A 12,453-nucleotide genomic window follows, 5' to 3' on the forward strand; every position below is an offset into this window, starting at 1 on the left:
TCATTATTTCGATTCTCGCCAATTGGAAAAATAACAAAAAATCTAATGCATTTTTCATTCACATTTGTTTAATGTATAGACTGAATTATTCTATAAAAATTTATACAATCATTACATACAATCATAATTACAGAAACTTTTTACATATTTAAATTGATTATTTACGAATATAAAGGGAAGTGAAATTATACTTTTTTGTTTCATTTTTAATGATTTTTTTCAGATTTGAAATTGAGATCTGACTCATTCAAATTCCATCATCTGTTCAGCAGATGTTGATGATTCAAAAAATTTAATTCACTTCATCTTCCCCAAAATCAATATTACGAGATGTTTTTCGTAAATATCTCGGAATCTAAAGGAGATGTCGACATTTCTGATCGAACCTTTTTCGTAGATAATTTTAAGAGCTACAAAAAAGGTTCTGCGGAAAATGATCGTATCTCCCATGGATTTATCAAAAACTGAATGCAAGTTTTTCCAGTTTCTCTCTAAATGGTGAATTCATTACCGATCTATCTGCAGCGGTTTTTCTTCCTCTATCTCCACAGCTTCCTCCTTTTTAATTTCAATGTTCTCATCTTTACTCACAACTTCGAAAGTATCAGCTCCATAAACTTGAAGTCTCCTCACAGTGTGTCCCTTATCCTTCATGATCTTCTCGATATTTCTTTTAGCGGGAATTGATCCGAACCAGCCCAAATTGTCAGCAATCAGGTGATTGTTTTTACACCCATCACAACGAATGATGACAACTCCCTTCTCATAAGCTAACTTGGTCATTGTCTTCGAATTTTTCGTGTCACATTTTTTGCAGGTGAACATTATCCTCATTTTCGCTTCTACTTTGGCAATTGGGTGTTTTGTCAGGGGTTCTTCCTTGATCGGTTGCTCCTGGGGACTGTCATTTACTTGGGTTGAGAATTTCCTCAGGATTCCTTCGCTCTCTAGAGTCTGCAGGAGAGTCTTAGGAGCATTTTCGGGGAGGACTGGAGCTCTCTCCAGGGATTTCACTGGGAACAGCCTCAGGGAGGCTCTCAACATCTGCCTCCACCCAAACATGATCTAAAATTATATTTTCAGATTTTTTATTCAAGAAATGGCAGCAATCGTTGGACTGAAGAGGAATGCAAATGTACTCTGCAATTTTAGAATGAGAAAATCGTAATTTTTTATGGATGTCAGGACAATTTTTAAATCTACTCGCAATTAATTATTCATGAGGAACTATTTTCTGATAAATTTGATTATGAAAATCAGATTCTTCAATTTTTGTGCAATTTCAGAGTGAGAAAATCATAATTTTTTAAGTACGTCGACAATTTTTAAATTTACTTGCAATTAATTATTCGTAAGGAACAATTTTTTGACAAATTCAATTATGAAAATCGCATTCTTTTCTTAATTACGGGAGACGAGTGAGTCTTTTTTAATCGTCAATATCTCGATATAATGAACTAATTTTGATGAATCAAGTCGCATTGTAAAGTTTAAAAGAATACATTGAAATTGAAAATGAATAATTAGACAATTTCACTCTGAGGTGTTGATCTTATTGACGATAAAAGACAGGCCGTTTTACGTCACTCTTCTTTGATCACAGAACGTTTAATATTTGGTTATTTTCTATGAAAATTTCAATTTATAAGTTGGCGTTGTTTGTGCGATTTTTCGGGAGTAGCGCTGAGAATACGAATAAAATCTTAAAATAGAGAAAATTGATTGCACAATGGGAAATGGACTTTAAAAATTCTTTAGACTATTCGAATATAAGGACTAGTTTTACAAATAATAGACTTATTCTCCATAAATCAATAAAAATAATTAATTTTCTAATGCAAAATTAATCTTTTCTCATTGAATACAAATAGGAAGAAGAAGAGAATATAAAAAGGAATTCAAAGCCGAGAAAACTAAATCAAAATAGAATAATCGGAAAAATAGGATAATTACAATTGAAAAGGTTTTGAATAATTCCAAACCTAACCTCTACTTTCCAACCTATCAAATTGCCTTTTCTCGTGAAAATAATAAATGTCAAGTCTATTTAATAATTGACTCACCATCAGTTGATAAAACCAATGAACTTTCCCGTGCTAAAAGGCACTTTTCCCCTTTAATCAATCACCAAAACGAGATTTTCGTACTCCGAGTGAAATTCACGTTTTCCCTTGCGTAATTTTTCGTAACTAGCGGCGCCATGTGCTCCTTCAAGAAAGAAACAAAAGTTTAGAACCGAAAAAATTGAATAAAAAACAGATCGGAATCTAAAGTTACCTAAAGGATTCGTAAAATGACAACAAAAATCCGAAAAATTATTCCGACCTCTTAATAATATTTTTCTCCAGGGAAATTTCTTTTTTGATCGATAAAGAAATACTGTAGTTTAAACTTCGTCGCGTCACTGCCTTCCAATGTGGCGACCTGTCACGTGACCGAAAAAAACCAACGAAACGCTTAGAATTTCGGTGGAGGCGGTAGTGGGGGTGAATAGTACGTTTGGTAGTAAATAAAATAAACGAGGTTACGTTACCCATTGTGAGTCCATTGACGATGTAAACAAGACGCACAAGCTTTCTGTACGGTGTAGGCAGGGCGGGAAGAGTGTTTGGTGTCCTAAAAAGTCGTAAAACCGTGTGAATTTTCAATTGTAAAGTGTCTGTGGGAACTTGGCGACTGTTGTAATGCTGTGAACGAGTGTAAATAGGAGCATTACTACGCTATGGAGAGGACGGAACGCTGACCTGATCGTGTTCAAACCGAAGCTTGGGTGCTGTCTCTTTACAAAAGGTTTGATAAATCTATCTATCCACTAGAAAAAATAAGTCATTAATTATTCCCCGAAACTCTCAATCATTTTCCCATCTTTGCTGAAAATAAAAACATTACGAAAATTCTTTCATTGAGAAAAAAACAGTATTTTATTTTTAGAACGATTTGAGAAGGGGTGGGGCAAAATGGTATCGGAATGCTGATGGAGGAATAACTCCTTAAAACGAAAAATTGAAATAGAATTTAGTAACTTTTATTATTCTCTATCCACTAGAACAAATAGCTATTATTAATTATCACTCGAAACTCTCAATCATTGTCCCATCTTTCCTAAGAAAAACGACATTACGAAAATTCTTTCACTAAGAAAAACAGTGGTATTTCGTTATTTTTAGAACGATTTCAGAAAGGGTAGGGTAAAATATTATCAGAATGCCTATGGAGAAAAACCTCCATACACCACAAAATCGAAACAAAATTTATTCACTTCTATTATTACTATGAAAAATAATACTAGATATAAATTCTACAAATTTCTTTGATTTTAGTTGGAAAAAAAATCAAGTCTCTTAAGTTGTTAGTGCACATCAGGAAATCTGGTCTAATTTTGAACGATGAGAAGTGAGCTTTACCAGAATATTTTGGTTTTAGACACAGAATTAAGAAGATTTCTATTTATTCACTAGAACAAATGGCTATTATTAATTATCACTCGAAACTCTCAATCATTGTCCCATCTTTCCTAAGAAAAATGACATTACGAAAATTCTTTCACTAAGAAAAACAGTGGTATTTCGTTATTTTTAGAACGATTTCAGAAAGGGTAGGGCAAAATATTATCAGAATGCCGATGGAGAAAAACCTCCATACACCACAAAATCGAAACAAAATTTATTCACTTCTATTATTGCTATGAAAAATAATACTAGATATACATTCTACAAATTCCTTTGATTTTAGTTAGAAATAAAAATCAAGTTTCTTAATTTGTTAGTGCACATCAGCAAATCTGGTCTAATTTTGAACGAAGAGAAGTGAGCTTTACCAGAATATTTCGGTTTTAGACAGTGAAGTAGATAAATTTCTATTTATCAACTAGAACAAACAACTCATATTAATTATTCCTTAAAACTCACAATCATTTTCTCGTCTTTTTGACTAAAAACAACACCACGAAAATTCTTTCAGTAAGAAAAAAAGTGGTATTTTGTTATTTTTAGAACGATTTGAGAAGGGGTGGGGCAAAATGGTATCAGAATTCCGATGGAGAAAAGCCTCCTTAAACCACAAAATCGAAACAAAATTTATTAGCTTTCATTATTGCTGTGAAAAATAATAGTATTTTAGCTGGGAATGAAAATTAAGATTCTTCATTTTTTCTTGCACATCAGAAAACGATGAGGCAAAATGGGATGAATCGGGTCTAATTTTGAACGAAGAGAAGTGAGCTTTACCAGAATATTTTGCTTTTAGACACAGAATTAGATAAATCTCTATTTATGGACTAGAACAAACAACTCATATTAATTATTCCTCGAAGCTTTCTCATTTTACAATGCTTCCTACAAAAAAATATAACGAATATTCTTTCATTAAGAAAAATAGTGGTATTTCGTTATTTTTAGAATGATTTGAGAAGAAGTGGAGCAAAATGGACTCAGAATACTGATGGAGGAAAACTCTTTGAAACAAAACTTTGAAACTGAATTTATGCGCTTTCATTATTGCAATGAAAAATAAAACTATGTACAAATTCTATAAATTCCGTCCATTTTAGGTAGAAATAAAAAAAAAGATTCTTAATTTTTTATTGCGACCAGACAAGAATGGGACAAAATGGGATAATTCTGAGAAGAGAACGTTACCAAAATCGTTTGATTTTAGGCACCGAATTACATAAATCTCTATTTATCCACTAGAACAAACAACTCATTTTAATTATCCCTCGAAACTCACTCATGTTCCCACCTTTCCTACAAAAGACATCACGAAAATTCTTTGATTCTTTGATAAAAAAACTATTTTATTATTTTTCTAGTGATTTAAGTAAAGGTGGGACAAAAATTGCCAAAAGAAATGGAGTTCCATCCATATAGATATAAAATCTCTGTCATTTTTTTTTCGCCGTGGCTATTCGCACTACCACATGCAGCGTGTGACACGTAAAAATTCATATATGGGTCGGCCAATAGTACAATACGCAGCGTGTCAACCAATCATCCTTAAAATCATCTGCACTATATTTCGAGACCCGCTCTTGCATTCGGGATTAAAAAACATTCACATCTTGTCTGACATCTCTGTTATGAACTCTGATTTTTAACTTTGAATGCAGAGTTTAAAACCAGAGTTGTGACAACATTGTCCAGTGCGGTCTAGGAGTCTCCCCTGGTTGGGAAATCATCCTTAGAAACATCTGCACTATATTTCGATACACCCGCTCCTGCACTCGGGCCTTGTATGAATTTCTGCGTGCGACACGCTGCATGTGGTAGTGCGAATAGCCGCGGCATTTATTTTTCGTCAAGTGTAATTGTTAAATCAATCAATCAACATTATTATTCGATAAAAAAAATTAAAAATTTTGTTAGCTTGGTCAACAACATCGATGTTTGGGCATGAAAAATCTGTTTTCGATTAATCGACAAACATCGCCCATCCCTACCCCAAACAAAAGTCGAATTTCCTTTCGATCCCCATTTGTATTGATTAATTTATATTCATTTAATGTCCATGAACTCATAAACGACAATAACCTCCAATGAATGAACAAATACTAAATTTATCAATCGCTCAATCATACGTTAACCAATAGGGAACATACGTATTTTTTTTTCTTAATCTAGAAATTGTAACAATCTCCCCAATAATTTTTTGAACCGTCCAATTCGTATTTTTCAATGAGAAATCGTTGATTGAAAAGTGCACTTTTTGGGCGCCTCGAGTGGGTTGTGATGTCACAGCACTGTAGTCGCTATGCCTCTCACTCACTCTCGTAGCGGGAGTCGACAGAGCCGACGCGCGCTGTCTCTCTCGTACGTTAGCAGCCTAGTGTGACTGCCGTGCTATGACGTATCAGCGTCCGAGTGCCCCGTTCGAGCGATCAACTTTCAACTCATTATTAACATTAATAATCCCTATAAAAATCAAATTTTTTTCCATGGAATATTTTTTTTATGACCCATAGAACAAATTGAAAGGGGAATTTGATCAATTTGAAAAAAATGTATGTTCTCTATTATTAAGTTCTCAATGAACGACCCGTCATCATTTGCCCCAGAAATCATGAACCCCGGATACCTCTTCCAGATGGACTACGATTCCGCCTCGAGTTGTGAGGACCGTCTCCTGGACCTAGAGTCCTCCAAGCGTCACCGCAAGCGTCCCTCCCACCCGAAAAAGTCCCTGCGCCTCTACCCCACAGACCCCAATACCCCCTCCAAAGACATCCCCTCGACCTCCACCTCCACCCACCTCCCCGCCCCGCACCCCCGGGCCTCTGTAAAAATAATCGAGCGTTCCCTCTCCTCTCAAGTGATGGAGTACTACCACAAGTACTCTCAGTCCTCGAACCTGGACCGATATTTCTCAATGCCAGGTTCCACCTTCAGCAATGAAGCCTACAAGAACTACCTGAAGCCCCCAGAGTCCTCGAAGCCCTGGGACCAAATTCGAAAGCACCCAATCAATCCCGAGAAACCCTCTCTAATCGCAGAGATCCCGAGGGAACGGCGACGATGGGCGCGTCCCCCCCTGATCGGTCAGCCCTCAGGAACAACCTCCGACCCCCTCCCCCCCACCTATCAGGACCCCCTGGAGTCGACAGGAGCGACTCCAGAGCCGGAAGAGAAGACAAACCCCCTGCAAGACCCTGAAATCATCTCCGAGGACAGGGGCAACTTCCGAAAGGAGAATTCCTCCCTCGAAGCTGCTGACAGAGAAGTCAAAGCAGCCTCTCCAACATCGAGTATCACCTCCCACAAGCCCCTGGAATGGGACAGTGGAGCAGACGTTGGATACAACGCCCTCCCCAGGAGCAAAGAGAAGGATCGAAACATGCTCTGTACAATTGAACGAATGGCGCTAGCGAGAGGCCTGTGCTCCGCAGCCCTTCGACTGGACCCCGAAGGTACGACTGGTTCCACTGTGGACCCTGGAGGTACCCAGAACAATTCCCCCTCGAGATCCACTCGTAGACAATCGAAACCAGACGCTCATTCCACTCGAATGATCAACGATGCCTCTGAGTCCGAAGGAGAGATCGAGATAACTCCAATAGTCAAGACCAATCTCCCAGGTATCATCACTGGAAAAGTCACTGCAGGCGAAGAGATTCCCGTAAAGTCCCTGGTCCCCAGAAAATCACTTGAGGGAAAGAAAACACCTGAGCTGGTGGAAACCCCGAAGACATCTCAACCAGGAAAATCCAAATTCACAACTGAGAGATTCCCGAAGCCTCGTGATCTCAAGGGCTTTCAGGATTCTTCTATGAAGAAAAGCGCCTCGATGAACATTCTGGCCATGCCCCTGACGACGATTTCCCTCAAACGAAGTCAGAGTGAATTGAATTTACGAGAGAATGAGGAGGGCAAAGCGTCTCAAGCCCCCTTGAACTTTGCTTCCACTTCCTCGATAGCAACCATCGTCAATAAACCCCTGACCTGTGACAAGGACATTCAGACGAATCTCCAGGAGTCACTGCGGAAGGAATCGATTGGAATTCAAGTGTCTTCTATTCTCGAGGAGGATAAATCACCAGAACTACCAAAACAACAAGACAATTTCTCCAGCAATTCAAACAATTCATCACCTCCCCAAGAAGATGACAAACCCCCACTACCAAAGAGAATCAGCAGTCTCTCCCAGCATCCCCAGTCGATCCTAAAGAACTCGGGAAGTGCTTCTACCCGGAGTAAAAAGGACTCTCGATCAGAGAGAACCTCCTCAGACACACCATCAGAGACAGATGCAGGTCGAGCCTCTCACAGTTTCGAGTACTTTCCAGGTCACGTTTACCAGAACGTCCCTGGTGAGAGCACCTCTCACGTGTCCTCAGTGGACACCAGGCGATCTCACTCAACAATGCCAAACACATCATCAAGCCTCGACGAAAAGCTCTGGGGGGAGTCTGACAGTCTCCTCCAAGACCTAGAACGAAGCTTGAACATCTTGAAGAGTCTCGTGGACGCCAACAAGTGCGACAAGCACGTGAAGAAACGACTGATCCATCATGTCATCAAGAGACTTGTCTCCGCCAAGTACACGGACGACAAGATATCCCACGACCTGGAGGAGACAGTCCCCTGGAATCCAGACAACGCTCGGAATAAAGTCTACAGGACTGAGATCATTCAGGCCCTAGCTAAGAAGCAGAAGCCATCAAACAGTACTGAGGAGTCCTCTGAGGACTGGAAGCCGCGGAAGACTTCGTCCTACTCGAAGAAGCCTCAGGATAACTCTAGGGTGTTGAAGGAGATGATTCAGCTCGTGGCAAGCAGCGAGAACAGCGATTTGTTTGAGGGGAGACATACGGACAGAACAGATGGCATGCAGGACGGGAGGAAAGCGAGGATGGGCCTGAGGAGTGAAGACAGACATCGTCACCTCCAACGAGAGGTCCCTTTGGACACTGAGAAGAGCGAGAGCTCTGAGTGCTTTCTCCCCCAGCAGATGACGTACAAGAGCAAGGTAGAGAACAAGACTGGATCTGTTGGCAAGACGCCATCAAGCGCGAATACCACGACTGAAAGAACAAGAGGGGGAGATGATAAGATGGACTGGAGGCTCCCCACGACCATGTCTGAGAGACGATTTGAGCTCGAGAGGTGCAACTACAGGGCCGGGGCGACAACGAGGCTGATAGACTACGTCGAGATGGAGAAGAAGAATCAGCTGGTGTGGATCAGTAACGAAATCAATCATCTGTCGAATCTTAAGAAGCTCCTGGAGGAGCCGAAGAGATACAAGGGGTCCAAGAGCTCTCCGAGGAAGGGTGGGAACGAGGGGAAGAATGATTCTGATCAGAATTACTCGGGGAGGATTAACGACGAGTGGTCGTCTCATGGAAATTTGGCGGAGAGGAGGGAGAAGACATCGAGGAAGAAGAATAGCTGCACTCAGACTGGGGGTAAAGGCTTCTCCAAGAGCGATGAGGGGGGAATTGTCGAGGGAATGGAGGGGCTGATGAGGAGTGCTGGGAGGGAGGTCTTGAACGCTTGTGCGCAGACGGAGACGCCTGAGTCCTCTAGGGATCCCTCGCCCACGTGGTCTCCCAGAAGGAATTGTCTTCTTCACGGGAATAAGAAGGGCGCCTGCAAGTGTCGGAGACCGAATTCTTCGTCCTCGGAAGTCGTTGAGATGAGTAGGATCAGGAGGAGTGAGGAGAGGAGACCTGTTGAGAGGGTCAGCCAGGACTCGGACACGAAGAAGGAAGTGAAGAATAGGTTGAATGACAAGTGCAGGTCTGAGTTTAATGTGACTGAGTATCAGGATGAGTTCACTGGGACGAAATTGAAGGGACATTGCAGGGGGTGCAGGTGTGGTGGGGATATCGTGGGGTCTGAGAGGGATGGGGAGAGGTTTTTTGATAAAAACACTGGGAACGATGTGGGGACGACTCGCGGAAGGAAGTCTGATGAGCAGAGAGGGAAGTCTGATGAGTGCACTTGCGATGAGAATTCACGGAGGGATGACGAGAAGAGGGATAGGAGGGAGGAGGGGAAGGAAGTGAGGAGCTGTCGTACCTGCGGAACTGTCTACACGTCTGTTGATAAGACATGCCAGTGTAATTTGAGTTACGTCAAACCGATTGCTTATGAGTTGAATTTTAAGGATACGCGGAGGAGGAGCCCACAGGGGAGGAGGGGATCCTCTTCGAGGGGGGAGACGACTACTGAGGATGGGCACTCTTGTAAGACTGAGGATTGCTATTGTGGAACTCCTCAGCCTCAGTTAAAGGTCGGTTTCAGATTTTTATTCAGTTCAAGGGGAGATTTTTGTGGGAATATTTTTTGGTTTTTCGAGGAAAAAGTTTTAAAAGTACTATAGCTTTTCCCCGTGGAAAAATATATAAATTATATATAATATAGGCCAATTTAATGTATTCTTCGAATATACATAAGATTTATATAAAATATAAATTTATATGTTTCATATTTATTTTATGTTTTATATAAATTTATATTTTATATAACTTTTGTATATAAATCAGGCCAATTCCATACATAAAATATATAATTTTCAGAATATATATTTTTCCGCATGGGTCTGAATGGAATCATTGTAATCGTTCAAAGCAAATTCGTTTTCATTTTTTCGCATAGATTTAGATCACTTGAAATATCGGAATAAGTCGTCGGATAATCAGGAACATCATTTTCATCTTCATATGTTGGAAGGTCATGAAAAGGGTTCCAAAATGAAAGCAATTAAAATTAGAGAAATTATTGTCAAATCAACTTTTTATCGGTCAGTCAATTCCTCGAAAACTTAATTTTTTCAGTTAGAATTTTAGAGATACTTTAACATTGGAAATGATAGAGATCTGTCATCACTCATGATCTAGAATAAAAATTGATTTATTTACCTAATTTTTCTTTTTTTCCGACAGGATTATTTAACTAAAAATAAGCCGGAATTCGTTGATAAGGTCGAGACCAGGAAGAGATACATGTCAGAGTTATCGCAGTTGAGACAGTTGAAGAAGGAGAAAAGAATGCAATTTCTTGCCATGGCTTCACCGAGTAGTTTAATTGCGTCACCACGAAATTTTAAAACTACTGGTAAGTTCCATAAAAATGGGCATAATTATAAATTACAATTAATATTATTTGATTACTCGGATAATCCATAACTCGAGGGGATGATATTTCAATTAATCAAGCAATGAATAATATGGACCAAGAATTACTAATTATTTTACTAATCGACAATTGGTATCACTCCTGAAATTACCAATTGATCAGTTTAGTGGATCGATTTTGATACCCATTGATGACTAATCATAATAATAAATAATTATTTCGGTAAATATTGGGGAATTAATGATTATTGCCAATCTCTGGTTGGGGAGTCCTCGTCTTCCTCTTGTTGAAAATTGTCAATTCCAAATTTTAAGTTGCTAAAAATTTCAACATTTTTTACCTTAAGGAACTTCCGCAGTAAATTTTGGGGCTATGAAGTGGGGGAAAATATCAAAGGTTCCGACACTCCGCTGCATGCTTTGAAAAAAAAGAATGAAGTGACGTAAAGTTCACGGGTGTATTGAAAATTCGTCGTTTAGGTTTCTTTACACTTATTATTCATGATTAATCAATTCCAAATGATTTTTATTCCAGAATATTATTTATCTGAATTTTTTAACAATAAAAATTTTCATGGAAGATTTGACAACCACGCATTTTTGTTCGACGCAGTTGGTATTCTTGTGTTCGAATAAAATCCTATACTGTACTATAGAATCTATAGTATATGCTTTGGCTGAGTTCATACGATCGCCTCCGTCGTGCCCACTCTAATCTCCCTCAACGTTGCCATGTTCAGCCATCAGTTTACTCTAACGTAACTAAAATCCCTAACTATGCCATATATTTTCAATAATTATAAATAATCCCTGTGGTGACGGTTAATGAAATTGTCGGGATATGTTCCTGAAATATATACGGTTCTATTCGTGAACCGTTTGGATTTTTATTCCATTGTCGATTATTTTTTTGTGATTTTTGAAAAAGTGGGGCCATAAGACTCTGTGTTAATGACACATTTTTCATATTTTCTCCTCAAAAATCTACGTGATTCAGCGTTTTGGGACTTCGGGAGGATATTTGTAATCACTCAGAGAATATATTCTCAAAATTTCAATTCTGTAGTCCCTTTCCTTCTACTCCCATATACTTACTGCGGAAGTTGCTTCAATTTCGGGAGTCATTTACTAACAGTTTAAAAAAAGCTTATTTTTCGTGAATTTTTTGCACCCATCCTTTTCTCAGATATTTGCTAAATGATTCGGATGCCTTAATTAATAGTACAATGTGTCATCATTTTTTCCAGCCAAGAGTCAGAAAAAAATAAGCGATGAGGAGATGAAAATGAGATTACGTCATCGGTACCTGAGGCTCAATGAGGTGAGGAACAAACGCCGCCAGAAGGAGAAAGAAGAGGCTGCTAAGAGAAATCACCTCATGGCCAAGATATTCTGCAAGAAATTGCAGCAGAAAGTTCTTAGGGGAGAGGTTGATCTGTCGCAAAGCGTCAGTGTTATATCGAATTTATAACGATGTAGGATTGTTTGAGATGGAGATATTTAACGATAAATCGAAGCGATGATGCAAATTAGATGAGTACCCACCGAAATAATGCTCACCGAGCGTCATAGTTTTATTGTGTGTTGGTTTTTTAAAATATGTAGTTCCTGTATTCGCGAGTGACCTTCCAGTTTTAAATAGACGCTAGAGCATAGACTGAAATATTTTTTATGACGATAAAATATGTATGTATTTTCCGGTTGGAATAAAGTTTTTTAATAAAGGAGTATGAGATGGAAGATGGGTTTTAATGAATCTTGTACGTGGATGGTCTTCCACGAATTTCACATTATCTGGCACCGGAGACCGGCAAGAAAATAATTTTTATTATTAATATTTCATTACCATCTCAATGGTTGATGAAAAAAATTGAATGATT

At 39.0% G+C, this 12,453-nt stretch overlaps 2 protein-coding genes across 4 annotated transcripts; one reads left to right on the forward strand and one right to left on the reverse strand.

Moving 5' to 3' along the window:
• Positions 1-72: 72 nt before the first annotated feature.
• LOC107037226 lies at positions 73-2,602 on the reverse strand. Of its 3 annotated transcripts, none has more exons than XM_015255661.1 (3): positions 2,534-2,602; positions 2,064-2,208; positions 73-1,065 (listed from the first exon to the last, which is right to left on the reverse strand). In XM_015255661.1, the coding sequence occupies exons 2-3, from the start codon at positions 2,064-2,066 to the stop codon at positions 508-510; spliced, it is 561 nt and encodes a 186-aa protein (XP_015111147.1). In that variant the 5' UTR covers positions 2,067-2,208; positions 2,534-2,602; the 3' UTR covers positions 73-507. The 3 variants fall into 3 exon arrangements, with proteins under 3 accessions (XP_015111147.1, XP_015111145.1, XP_015111148.1); XM_015255659.2 differs by lacking the exon at positions 2,534-2,602 and adding an exon at positions 2,278-2,399; XM_015255662.1 differs by lacking the exons at positions 2,064-2,208; positions 2,534-2,602 and adding an exon at positions 1,988-2,008.
• On the forward strand, positions 2,504-12,313 carry LOC107037225. The gene is made up of 4 exons (XM_015255658.2): positions 2,504-2,790; positions 6,082-9,729; positions 10,382-10,553; positions 11,821-12,313. The coding sequence occupies exons 2-4, from the start codon at positions 6,082-6,084 to the stop codon at positions 12,042-12,044; spliced, it is 4,044 nt and encodes a 1,347-aa protein (XP_015111144.1). The 5' UTR covers positions 2,504-2,790; the 3' UTR covers positions 12,045-12,313.
• Positions 12,314-12,453: the final 140 nt, after the last annotated feature.

The sequence above is a fragment of the Diachasma alloeum genome, unplaced genomic scaffold (genome assembly GCF_001412515.2).
Source record: "Diachasma alloeum isolate Michigan unplaced genomic scaffold, Dall2.0 Dall_scaffold_00214, whole genome shotgun sequence".
NCBI lineage: Eukaryota > Metazoa > Arthropoda > Insecta > Hymenoptera > Braconidae > Diachasma > Diachasma alloeum.

What these genes read in the sequence shown, in the direction of transcription:
- LOC107037225 (XM_015255658.2), top strand. Translation starts at nt 6,082, where the DNA reads ATGGACTACGATTCCGCCTCGAGTTGTGAGGACCGTCTCCTGGACCTA. An exon ending in CTCCTCAGCCTCAGTTAAAG is followed by an intron (nt 9,730 to 10,381) that starts GTCGGTTTCAGA and finishes TTTTTCCGACAG; the next exon opens with GATTATTTAACTAAAAATAA. An exon ending in ACGAAATTTTAAAACTACTG is followed by an intron (nt 10,554 to 11,820) that starts GTAAGTTCCATA and finishes CATTTTTTCCAG; the next exon opens with CCAAGAGTCAGAAAAAAATA.